Here is a 12,576-nt window from a genome sequence, read left to right as displayed (position 1 = left end):
CCCTCTGTCTATTCTCTCTCTGTCCTCCTCCTCCCCCTCTCTCTTCTCTCTCTCTCCTCCTCTCTCTCTGTCTATTCTCTCTCCTCCTCCTCCCCCTCTCTCTCTCTGTCGATTCTCTCTCTCCTCTTCCTACCCCTCTCTCTGTCTATTCTCTCTCTTCCTCCTCTCTCTGTCTATTCTCTCTCTCACTCCTCCTACCCCTCTCTCTGTCTATTCTCTCTCTTCCTCCTCTCTCTGTCTATTCTCTCTCTCCTCTTCCTACCCCTCTCTCTGTCTATTCTCTCTCTCCTCTTCCTACCCCTCTCTCTGTCTATCTCTCTCTTCCTCCTCTCTCTGTTTATTCTCTCTCCTCCTCCTCCTCCTCCTCCTCTCCCTCTCTCTGTCTATTCTCTCTCCTCCTCCTCCTCCTCCTCCTCCTCCCACTCTCTCTGTCTATTCTCTCTCTCCTCCTCCTCCTCCCCTCTCTCTGTCTATTCTCTCTCTCTCTCTCCCCCTCTCTCTGTCTATTCTCTCTCTCCTCTTCCTCCCCCTCTGTCTATTCTCTCTCTCTCTCCTCCCCCCTCTCTCTGTTTATTTTCTTTCTCCTCCTCCCCCTCTCTCTGTCTATTCTCTCTTCCTCCTCTCTCTCTCTCTCTGTCTATTCTCTCTCTCCTCTTCCTACCCCTCTCTCTGTCTATTCTCTCCCGGTCCTGCTCCTCCCCCTCCTATCTTTTCTCTCTCTCTCTCTCTCTTTCTCTCTCTCTCTCTCTCTCTCTCTCTCTCTCTCTCTCCTCTCTCTCCTCCTCTCCTCTCTACCTCTCTCCCTCTGTCTATTCTCTCTCCTCCTCCTCCCCCTCTCTCTCTCTGTCGATTCTCTCTCTCCTCTTCCTACCCCTCTCTCTGTCTATTCTCTCTCTTCCTCCTCTCTCTGTCTATTCTCTCTCTCCTCCTTCCTACCCCTCTCTCTGTCTATTCTCTCTCTTCCTCCTCTCTCTGTCTATTCTCTCTCTCCTCTTCCTACCCCTCTCTCTGTCTATTCTCTCTCTCCTCTTCCTACCCCTCTCTCTGTCTATTCTCTCTCTTCCTCCTCTCTCTGTTTATTCTCTCTCCTCCTCCTCCTCCTCCTCCTCCTCCTCCTCCTCTCCCTCTCTCTGTCTATTCTCTCTCCTCCTCCTCCTCCTCCTCCCACTCTCTCTGTCTATTCTCTCTCTCCTCCTCCTCCCCCTCTCTCTGTCTATTCTCTCTCTCTCTCCTCCCCCTCTCTCTGACTATTCTCTCTCTCCTCTTCCTCCCCTCTGTCTATTCTCTCTCTCTCCTCCTCCCCTCTCTCTGTTTATTTTCTTTCTCCTCCTCCCCCTCTCTCTCTGTCTATTCTCTCTTCCTCCTCTCTCTCTCTCTCTGTCTATTCTCTCTCTCCTCTTCCTACCCCTCTCTCTGTCTATTCTCTCCCGGTCCTGCTCCTCCCCCTCTCTATCTTTTCTCTCTCTCTCTCTCTCTCTCTCTCTCTCCTCCTCCTTCTCCTCCTCTCTCTGTATATTCTCTCTCTCCTCTTCCTACCCCTCTCTCTGTCTATTCTCTCTCTCTCTTCCTCCTCTCTCTGTGTCTATTCTCTCCCCCTCTCTGTTTATTCTCTCTCTCCTCCCCCTCTACCTCTCTCCCTCTGTCTATTCTCTCTCCTCCTCCTCCCCCTCTCTCTCTCTGTCGATTCTCTCTCTCTCTTCCTACCCCTCTCTCTGTCTATTCTCTCTCTCCTCCCCCTCTCTCTCTGTTTATTCTCTCTCTCCTCCTCCTCCCCTCTCTGTCTATTCTCTCTCGGTCCTCCTCCTCCCCTCTCTCTTCTCTCTCTCTCTCCCTCTCTCTCTCATCTCCTCCTCCTCCTCCTCCTCCCCTCTCTGTCTATTCTCTCTCTGTCCTCCTCCTCCCCCTCTCTCTTCTCTCTCTCTCCTCCTCTCTCTCTGTCTATTCTCTCTCCTCCTCCTCCCCCTCTCTCTCTCTGTCGATTCTCTCTCTCCTCTTCCTACCCCTCTCTCTGTCTATTCTCTCTCTTCCTCCTCTCTCTGTCTATTCTCTCTCTCACTCCTCCTACCCCTCTCTCTGTCTATTCTCTCTCTTCCTCCTCTCTCTGTCTATTCTCTCTCTCCTCTTCCTACCCCTCTCTCTGTCTATTCTCTCTCTCCTCTTCCTACCCCCTCTCTGTCTATTCTCTCTCTTCCTCCTCTCTCTGTTTATTCTCTCCTCCTCCTCCTCCTCCTCCTCCTCCTCCTCCTCCTCCTCTCTCTCTCTCTGTCTATTCTCTCTCCTCCTCCTCCTCCTCCTCCCACTCTCTCTGTCTATTCTCTCTCCTCCTCCTCCTCCTCCCCTCTCTCTGTCTATTCTCTCTCTCTCTCCTCCCCCTCTCTCTGTCTATTCTCTCTCTCCTCTTCCTCCCCCTCTGTCTATTCTCTCTCTCTCCTCCTCCCCCTCTCTCTGTTTATTTTCTTTCTCCTCCTCCCCCTCTCTCTGTCTATTCTCTCTTCCTCCTCTCTCTCTCTCTCTGTCTATTCTCTCTCTCCTCTTCCTACCCCTCTCTCTGTCTATTCTCTCCCGGTCCTGCTCCTCCCCTCTCTATCTTTTCTCTCTCTCTCTCTCTCTCTCTCTCTCTCTCTCCTCCTCCTTCTCCTCCTCTCTCTGTATATTCTCTCTCTCCTCTTCCTACCCCTTCTCTGTCTATTCTCTCTCTCTCTTCCTCCTCTCTCTGTGTCTATTCTCTCCCCCCTCTCTGTTTATTCTCTCTCTCCTCCCCCTCTACCTCTCTCCCTCTGTCTATTCTCTCTCCTCCTCCTCCCCCTCTCTCTCTCTGTCGATTCTCTCTCTCCTCTTCCTACCCCTCTCTCTGTCTATTCTCTCTCCTCCTCCCCTCTCTCTCTGTTTATCTGTTTGTCTATTCTCTCTCGGTCCTCCTCCTCCCCCTCTCTCTTCTCTCTCTCTCTCTCTCTCTCTCTCATCTCCTCCTCCTCCTCCTCCTCCCCCTCTCTGTCTATTCTCTCTCTGTCCTCCTCCTCCCCCTCTCTCTCTCTCTCTCTCTCCTCCTCTCTCTCTGTCTATTCTCTCTCCTACCCCTCCCCCTCTCTCTCTGTCTATTCTCTCTCTCCTCTTCCTACCCCTCTCTGTCTATTCTCTCTCTTCCTCCTCTCTCTGTCTATTCTCTCTCCTCCTCCTCCTCCCCTCTCTCTCTCTGTTTATTCTCTCTCTACTCCTCCTCCCCCTCTCTCTCTCTGTTTATTCTCTCCTCCTCCTCCTCCTCCTCCTCCTCCTCCTCTCCCTCTCTCTGTCTATTCTCTCTCCTCCTCCTCCTCCTCCTCCCCTCTCTCTGTCTATTCTCTCTCTCTCCTCCTCCCCTCTTTCTGTCTATTCTCCCTCCTCCTCCTCCTCCTCCTCTCTGTCTATTCTCTCTCCTCATCCTCCTCCTCTTCCCCTTTCACTGTCTATTCTCTCTCTTCCTCCTCCTCCTCCTCCTCCTCCTCATCCCCCCTCTCTCTGTCTATTCTCTCTCTCTTCCTCCTCTCTGTCTATTCTCTCTCTCCTCTTCCTACCCCTCTCTCTGTCTATTCTCTCTCTCCTCTTCCTACCCCTCTCTCTGTCTATTCTCTCCCAGTCCTGCTCCTCCCCCTCTCTATCTTTTCTCTCTCTCTCTCTCTCCTCCTCCTCCTTCTCCTCCTCTCTCTGTATATTCTCTCTCCTCTTCTTCCCCTCTCTGTCTATTCTCTCTGTCCTCCTCCCCCTCTCTTCTCTCTCTCCTCCTCTCTCTCTGTCTATTCTCTCTCCTCCTCCTCCCCTCTCTCTCTGTCTATTCTCTCTCTCCTCTTCCTACCCCTCTCTCTGTCTATTCTCTCTCTTCCTCCTCTCTCTCTGTGTCTATTCTCTCCCCCTCTCTCTGTTTATTCTCTCTCCTCCCCCTTCACCTCTCTCCCTCTGTCTATTCTCTCCTCCCCTCCCCCTCTCTCTCTGTCGATTCTCTCTCTCCTCTTCCTACCCCTCTCTCTGTCTATTCTCTCTCTTCCTCCTCTCTCTCTCTGTCTATTCTCTCTCCTCCTCCCCCTCTCTCTCTGTTTATTCTCTCTCTCCTCCTCCTCCCCCTCTCTGTCTATTCTCTCTCGGTCCTCCTCCTCCCCCTCTCTCTCTTCTCTCTCTCTCTCATCTCCTCCTCCTCCTCCTCCTCCCCTCTCTGTCTATTCTCTCTCTGTCCTCCTCCTCCCCTCTCTCTTCTCTCTCTCTCCTCCTCTCTCTCTGTCTATTCTCTCTCCTACCCCTCCCCCTCTCTCTGTCTATTCTCTCTCTCCTCTTCCTACCCCTCTCTCTGTCTATTCTCTCTCTTCCTCCTCTCTCTGTCTATTCTCTCTCCTCCTCCTCCTCCCCTCTCTCTCTGTTTATTCTCTCTCTACTCCTCCTCCCCCTCTCTCTCTCTGTTTATTCTCTCTCCTCCTCCTCCACCTCCTCTCCCTCTCTCTGTCTATTCTCTCTCCTCCTCCTCCTCCTCCTCCTCCTCCCACTCTCTCTGTCTATTCTCTCTCCTCCTCCTCCTCCTCCCCTCTCTCTGTCTATTCTCTCTCTCTCTCCTCCCCCCTCTCTCTCTGTCTATTCTCTCTCTCCTCTTCCTCCCCTCTCTGTCTATTCTCTCTTTCTCCTCTCTCTCTCTCTCTCTGTCTATTCTCTCTCTCCTCTTCCTACCCCTCTCTCTGTCTATTCTCTCTCTCCTCTTCCTACCCCTCTCTCTGTCTATTCTCTCCCGGTCCTGCTTTATTTTCTCTCTCCTCCTCATCCTCCTCGTCCTCTCTCTCTGTCTATTCTCTCTCTGTCCTCCTCCTCCCCCTCTCTCTATCTATTCTCTCTCTCCTCTTCCTACACCTCTGTCTATTCTCTCTCTCTTCCTCCTCTCTCTCTCTGTCTATTCTCTCTCCTCCTCCCCCTCTCTCTCTGTCTATTCTCTCTCTCCTTTTCCTACCCCTCTCTCTCTCTGTCTATGCTCTCTCTCTCCTCCTCCCCTCTCTGTCTATTCTCTCTCTGTCCTCCTCCTCCCCCTCTCTCTCTTCTCTCTCTCTCTATCTCTCTCTGTCCTCCTCCTCCCTCTCTCTCTTCTCTCTCTCTCTCTCCTCCTCCCCTCTCTATCTGTCTATTCTCTCTCTCCTCTTCCTACCCCTCTCTCTGTCTATTCTCTCTTCTTCCTCTCTCTCTCTCTGTCTATTCTCTCTCCTCCTCCTCCCCTCTCTTTCTGTCTATTCTCTCTCTCCTCTTCCTACCCCTCTCTCTGTCTATTCTCTCTCTCTTCCTCCTCTCTCTCTGTCTATTCTCTCTCTCCTCCTCCTCCTCCTCCTCCTCCTGTCTCTCTGTTTATTCTCTCTCTCCTCCTCCCCCTTTCTCTCTGTTTATACTCTCTCTCCTCCTCCTCCCCCTCTCCATCTCTGTTTATTCTCTCGCTCCTCCTCCTCCTCCCCCTCTCTCTGTTTATTCTCTCTCTCCTCCTCCTCCCCCTCTCTCTCTGTTTATTCTCTCTCTCCTCCTCCTCCCCCCGTCTCTCTCTGTTCATCCTCTCTCTCCTCCCCCTCCTCCTCCCCCCCTCTCTCTGTCTATTCTCTCTCCTCCTCCTCCTCCTCCTCCCCTCTCTCTGTCTATTCTCTCTCTCCTCCCCTCCTCCTCCTCCCCTCTCTCTGTCTATTCTCTCTCTCTCCTCCTCCTCCCCCTCTCTCTGTCTATTCTCTCTCTCCTCCTCCTCCTCTCTCTCTGTCTATTCTCTCTCTCCTCCTTCTCCTCCCCCTCTCTCTGTTTACTCTCTCTCTCTCTCTCCCTCCTCCTCCTCCTCCTCCTCCCCCTCTGTCTCTCTGTTTATTCTCTCTCTCCTCCTCCTCCCCTTTCTCTCTCTGTTTATTCTCTCTCTCCTCCTCCTCCTCCTCCCCATCTCTGTTTATTCTCTCTCCTCCTCCTCCTCCTCCTCCCCCTCTCTCTCTGTTTATTCTCTCTCTCCTCCTCCTCCCCCTCTCTCTCTGTTTATTCTCTCTCTCTCCTCCTCCTCCCCTCTCTCTCTCTGTCTATTCTCTCTCCTCCTCCTCCTTCTCCTCCCCCCTCTCTGTCTATTCTCTCTCTCCTCCTTCTCCTCACCCCCTCTCTCTGTTTATTCTCTGTCTCCTCCTGCTCCCCCTCTCTCTCTGTTTATTCTCTCTCTCCTCCTCCTCCTCCTCCCCCTCTCTCTCTGTTTATTCTCCCTCTCCTCCTACTCCTCCCCCTCTCTCTGTTTATTCTCTCTCTCTTCCTACACCTCCTCCTCCTCTCTCTCTCTGTTTATTCTTTCTCTCCTCCTCCTCCCCCTCTCTCTCTGTTTATTCTTTCTCAGGGTCCCCGTGGTACCCCAGGTCCTGCAGGACTCAACGGGAAGTTAGGAAAGAGGGTGAGACTTAGTGAGCTGTGTGACATTGTCGTCATGCTCCACAAACTCTATACAGATGTTCTGAACTGTTGTTGTACTCCTTGATCAGATACAACCAACTGTTACTACAACATATATTTTCTCTCTCGCCTGGCCTGTCCCTTCATTGACAGTAGTGTCAGTGGTAGTTTGTAGGTTATGAGTGTTAGGGTGTGCTGTTCCCTGGCACATAGCTGTGTTACTCTGTATGTGTCCTCTCCTAGGGCCGGGCCGGAACGGATGGAGGGCGTGGAGCACCGGGGGAGACAGGGGGAAAAGTAAGCTCCTTAAAATCACATCTCATCACATTGCAGTGGGTGAAAATCAGAGTAAATTGTGTAGGCAGAACCTCCGCTGCTCAAGTTTGTTTGTGTGTAGTGTACTGTACCTGCATGGTGGATAGTTTGTTTTGGAATGATCAGAACTATTGTTGTGTCGGGCAGTTAATCTGACTGATCCAATTAACTATGTGTTCTATCGAGGTAGCAACAGGATTGTAAACTAATTCATGTTTCCACGGGAATTGTTGAATGAAGTCTTAATTTTCACTTGCTAAATAACCATAGAGCTATCAGAGGTTTTAATACGGAGTTTATTAGTCATATTGACCACGCCAGCGATTCAATAGTTTACAGCTGCAGGAAGAGCTTGGTAAATAGGACAGCAGTGTCTTTATCGGTCAGAATAGTGTTCCAGAACAGAACAGCTAACACTCTGGGCTCGCAGTCCCAGCCAGAGACACTACACACACACACACTCACACACGCACGCTCACACGCTGTTCCCAGTCAGAGCTAATAACACACTGCCAGATGGGAGAGTCCATAGGGAAGGTATCTCAATCTATTGTGTGTGTGCGTGTGTCTGTGTTGTAACTATGTTTCGATCTCATGCTCTTGGGTCTATTTATCCTCAGGGGGACAGAGGCTTCGACGGACTGCCAGGTCTCCCAGGAAACAAGGGCCACAGAGTGAGTGAGGACTAGCAACCCAAGTCTCTACTGTCTGTCTTTCTCTCCTCCTGAGACTGTGTGCGTGTTTTGACATTTATGTTTGGGAAGAATTTGTGACTGCTGATGTGTTTAATGGCATTGAACATCAAGTCTACATATGCCTTACACAGTATATCATGTATGTTCTCCTAGGGGGAGAGAGGGAAGCCTGGACCACATGGGCCTGATGGAGAGTCAGGAGAAAAGGTGAGGACAAAAACAACCATAAATGTACTATAGGGTCCTGCGGAGTATCCATACTCAACATCCCCTTCAGCAAAGTGACCATATCCAGCATCCCCTTCAGCAAAGTAACCACACCCAGCATCCTCTTCAGCAAAGTAACCTTACCCAGCATCCCCTTCGGCAAAGTAACCACACCCAGAATCCCCTTCAGCAAAGTAACCATAGCCAGCATCCCCTTCAGCAAAGTAACCATACCCAACAACCCCTTCAGCAAAGTAACCATACCAGCATCCCCTTCAGCAAAGTAACCACACCCAGCATCCCCTTCAGCAAAGTAACCACACCCAGCATCCCCTTCAGCAAAGTAACCACACCCAGCATCCCCTTCAGCAAAGTAACCATACCCAACATCCCCTTCAGCAAAGTAACCATACCCAGCATCCCCTTCAGCAAAGTAACCAAACCCAGCATCCCCTTCAGCAAAGTAACCATACCCAACATCCCCTTTAGCAAAGTAACCATACCCAACATCCCCTTCAGCAAAGTAACCATACCATACATCCCCTTCAGCAAAGTAACCATAGCAGCATCCCCTTCAGCAAAGTAACCATACATCAACCTCTTCAGCAAAGTAACCATACCCAGAGTCCCCTTCAGCAAAGTAACCATACCCAACAACCCTTCAGCAAAGTAACCATACCCAACATCCCCTTCAGCAAAGTAACCATACCCAGCATCCCCTTCAGCAAAGTAACCATACCCAGCATCCCCTTCAGCAAAGTAACCATACCCAACATCCCCTTCAGCAAAGTAACCACACCCAGCATCCCCTTCAGCAAAGTAACCACACCCAGCATCCCCTTCAGCAAAGTAACCACACCCAGCATCCCCTTCAGCAAAGTAACCACACCCAGCATCCCCTTCAGCAAAGTAACCACACCCAGCATCCCTTTCAGCAAAGTAACCACACCCAACAACCCCTTCAGCAAAGTAACCACACCCAGCATCCCCTTCCGCAAAGTAACCATACCCAGCATCCCCTTCAGCAAAAGTAACCACACCCAGCATCCCCTTCAGCAAAGTAACCATACCCAGCATCCCCTTCAGCAAAGTAACCACACCCAGCATCCCCTTCAGCAAAGTAACCATACCCAACATCCCCTTCAGCAAGGTAACCATACCCAACATCCCCTTCAGCAAAGTAACCATACCCAACATCCCCTTCAGCAAAGTAACCACACCCAGCATCCCCTTCAGCAAAGTAACCACACCCAGCATCCCCTTCAGCAAAGTAACCACAACCAGCATCCCCTTCAGCAAAGTAACCACACCCAGCATCCCCTTCAGCAAAGTAACCACACCCAGCATCCCCTTCAGCAAAGTAACCACACCCAACAACCCCTTCAGCAAAGTAACCATACCCAGCATCCCCTTCCGCAAAGTAACCATACCCAGCATCCCATTCCGCAAAGTAACCACACCCAGCATCCCCTTCAGCAAAGTAACCTTACCCAGCATCCCCTTCAGCAAAGTAACCATACCCAACATCCCCTTCAGCAAGGTAACCATACCCAACATCCCCTTCAGCAAAGTAGCCATACCCAACATCCCCTTCAGCAAAGTAACCATACCCAACATCCCCTTCAGCAAAGTAACCACACCCAGCATCCTCTTCAGCAAAGTAACCTTACCCAGCATCCCCTTCGGCAAAGTAACCACACCCAGAATCCCCTTCAGCAAAGTAACCATAGCCAGCATCCCCTTCAGCAAAGTAACCATACCCAACAACCCCTTCAGCAAAGTAACCATACCAGCATCCCCTTCAGCAAAGTAACCACACCCAGCATCCCCTTCAGCAAAGTAACCACACCCAGCATCCCCTTCAGCAAAGTAACCACACCCAGCATCCCCTTCAGCAAAGTAACCATACCCAACATCCCCTTCAGCAAAGTAACCATACCCAGCATCCCCTTCAGCAAAGTAACCAAACCCAGCATCCCCTTCAGCAAAGTAACCATACCCAACATCCCCTTTAGCAAAGTAACCATACCCAACATCCCCTTCAGCAAAGTAACCATACCATACATCCCCTTCAGCAAAGTAACCATAGCAGCATCCCCTTCAGCAAAGTAACCATACCCAACAACCCTTCAGCAAAGTAACCACACCCAGAGTCCCCCTTCAGCAAAGTAACCATACCCAACAACCCCTTCAGCAAAGTAACCATACCCAAGCATCCCCTTCAGCAAAGTAACCATACCCAGCATCCCCTTCAGCAAAGTAACCATACCCAGCATCCCCTTCAGCAAAGTAACCATACCCAGCATCCCCTTCAGCAAAGTAACCACACCCAGCATCCCCTTCAGCAAAGTAACCACACCCAGCATCCCCTTCAGCAAAGTAACCACACCCAGCATCCCCTTCAGCAAAGTAACCACACCCAGCATCCCCTTCAGCAAAGTAACCAACAACAACCCTTCAGCAAAGTAACCTTACCCAGCATCCCCTTCCGCAAAGTAACCATACCCAGCATCCCCTTCCGCAAAGTAACCATACCCAGCATCCCCTTCAGCAAAGTAACCATACCCAGCATCCCCTTCAGCAAAGTCCCACCCAGCATCCCCTTCAGCAAAGTAACCATACCCAACATCCCCTTCAGCAAAGTAACCATACCCAACATCCCCTTCAGCAAAGTAACCACACCCAGCATCCCTTCAGCAAAGTAACCACACCCAGCATCCCCTTCAGCAAAGTAACCACACCCAGCATCCCCTTCAGCAAAGTAACCACACCCAGCATCCCCTTCAGCAAAGTAACCACCCCAGCATCCCCTTCAGCCCAGCAACCCCTTCAGCAAAGTAACCATACCCAGCATCCCCTTCCGCAAAGTAACCATACCCAGCATCCCATTCCGCAAAGTAACCACACCCAGCATCCCCTTCAGCAAAGTAACCATCCCAGCATCCCCTTCAGCAAAGTAACCATACCCAACATCCCCTTCAGCAAGGTAACCATACCCAACATCCCCTTCAGCAAAGTAGCCATACCCAACATCCCATTCAGCAAAGTAACCATACCCAACATCCCCTTCAGCAAAGTAACCAAACCCAGCATCCCTTCAGCAAAGTAACCAAAGTAACCACACCCAGCATCCCCTTCAGCAAAGTAACCATACCCAACATCCCCATCAGCAAAGTAACCATACCCAGCATCCCCTTCAGCAAAGTAACCAAACCCAGCATCCCCTTCAGCAAAGTAACCATACCCAACATCCCCTTTAGCAAAGTAACCCCCAACATCCCCTTCAGCAAAGTAACCATACCATACATCCCCTTCAGCAAAGTCCCAGCATCCCCTTCAGCAAAGTAACCATACCCAACAACCCCTTCAGCAAAGTAACCACACCCAGAGTCCCCCTTCAGCAAAGTAACCATACCAGCAAAGTAACCATACCCCGCATCCCCTTCAGCAAAGTAACCATACCCAGCATCCCCTTCAGCAAAGTAACCATACCCAGCATCCCCTTCAGCAAAGTAACCATACCCAACATCCCCTTCAGCAAAGTAACCACACCCAGCATCCCCTTCAGCAAAGTAACCACACCCAGCATCCCCTTCAGCAAAGTAACCACACCCAGCATCCCCTTCAGCAAAGTAACCCCCAGCATCCCCTTCAGCAAAGTAACCACACCCAGCATCCCCTTCAGCAAAGTAACCACACCCAACAACCCCTTCAGCAAAGTAACCTTACCATCCCCTTCAGCAAAGTAACCATACCCAGCATCCCCTTCAGTAACCACACCCAGCATCCCCTTCAGCAAAGTAACCATACCCAGCATCCCCTTCAGCAAAGTAACCACAAGCATCCCCTTCAGCAAAGTAACCATACCCAACATCCCCTTCAGCAAAGTAACCATACCCAACATCCCCTTCAGCAAAGTAACCATACCCAACATCCCCTTCAGCAAAGTAACCACACCCAGCATCCCCTTCAGCAAAGTAACCCCCTTTCAGCAAAGTAACCACAACCAGCATCCCCTTCAGCAAAGTAACCACACCCAGCATCCCCTTCAGCAAAGTAACCACACCCAGCATCCCCTTCAGCAAAGTAACCACACCCAACAACCCCTTCAGCAAAGTAACCATACCCAGCATCCCCTTCCGCAAAGTAACCATACCCAGCATCCCATTCAGCAAAGTAACCACACCCAGCATCCCCTTCAGCAAAGTAACCTTACCCAGCATCCCCTTCAGCAAAGTAACCATACCCAACATCCCCTTCAGCAAGGTAACCATACCCAACATCCCCTTCAGCAAAGTAGCCATACCCAACATCCCATTCAGCAAAGTAACCATACCCAACATCCCCTTCAGCAAAGTAACCAAACCCAGCATCCCCTTCAGCAAAGTAACCATACCCAGCATCCCCTTCAGCAAAGTAACCGTACCCAATATCCCCTTCAGTAAAGTAACCGTACCAAAACAACCCCTTCAGCAAAGTAACCATACCCAACATCCCCTTCAGCAAAGTAACCATACCCAACATCCCCTTCAGCAAAGTAACCACACCCATCAGCAAAGTAGCCACACCCAGCATCCCCTTCAGCAAAGTAGCCACACCCAGCACCCCCTTCAGCAAAGTAACCATACCCAACATCCCCTTCAGCAAAGTAACCATACCCAACATCCCCTTCAGCAAGGTAACCACACCCAACATCCCCTTCAGCAAAGTAGCCACACCCAGCATCCCCTTCAGCAAAGTAACCATACCCAGCATCCCCTTCAGCAAAGTAACTCTACCCAGCATCCCCTTCAGCAAAGTAACCATACCCAGCATCCCCTTCAGCAAAGTAACCATACCCAACATCCCCTTCAGTAAAGTAACCGTACCCAACAACCCCTTCAGCAAAGTAACCATACCCAGCATCCCCTTCAGCAAAGAAACCATATCCAACATCCCCTTCAGCAAAGTAACCATACCCAAC

At 50.8% G+C, this 12,576-nt stretch overlaps 1 protein-coding gene across 1 annotated transcript in view; it reads left to right on the top strand.

Annotated features, from left to right (window-relative positions):
- Window positions 1-12,576, top strand: part of LOC112225740 (collagen alpha-1(XI) chain) — an 89,672-nt gene that overhangs the window by 37,474 nt on the left and 39,622 nt on the right. Inside the window, 4 exon segments of the mRNA XM_042327494.1 lie at window positions 6,344-6,397; window positions 6,640-6,693; window positions 7,332-7,385; window positions 7,560-7,613. Coding sequence (XP_042183428.1) covers window positions 6,344-6,397; window positions 6,640-6,693; window positions 7,332-7,385; window positions 7,560-7,613 — 216 coding nt within the window.

This window comes from Oncorhynchus tshawytscha, linkage group LG09 (genome assembly GCF_018296145.1).
Source record: "Oncorhynchus tshawytscha isolate Ot180627B linkage group LG09, Otsh_v2.0, whole genome shotgun sequence".
Lineage (NCBI taxonomy): Eukaryota > Metazoa > Chordata > Actinopteri > Salmoniformes > Salmonidae > Oncorhynchus > Oncorhynchus tshawytscha.
The sequence above is the reverse complement of the archived record's forward strand: the minus strand, read 5'-3'. Positions and strand labels throughout refer to the sequence as shown.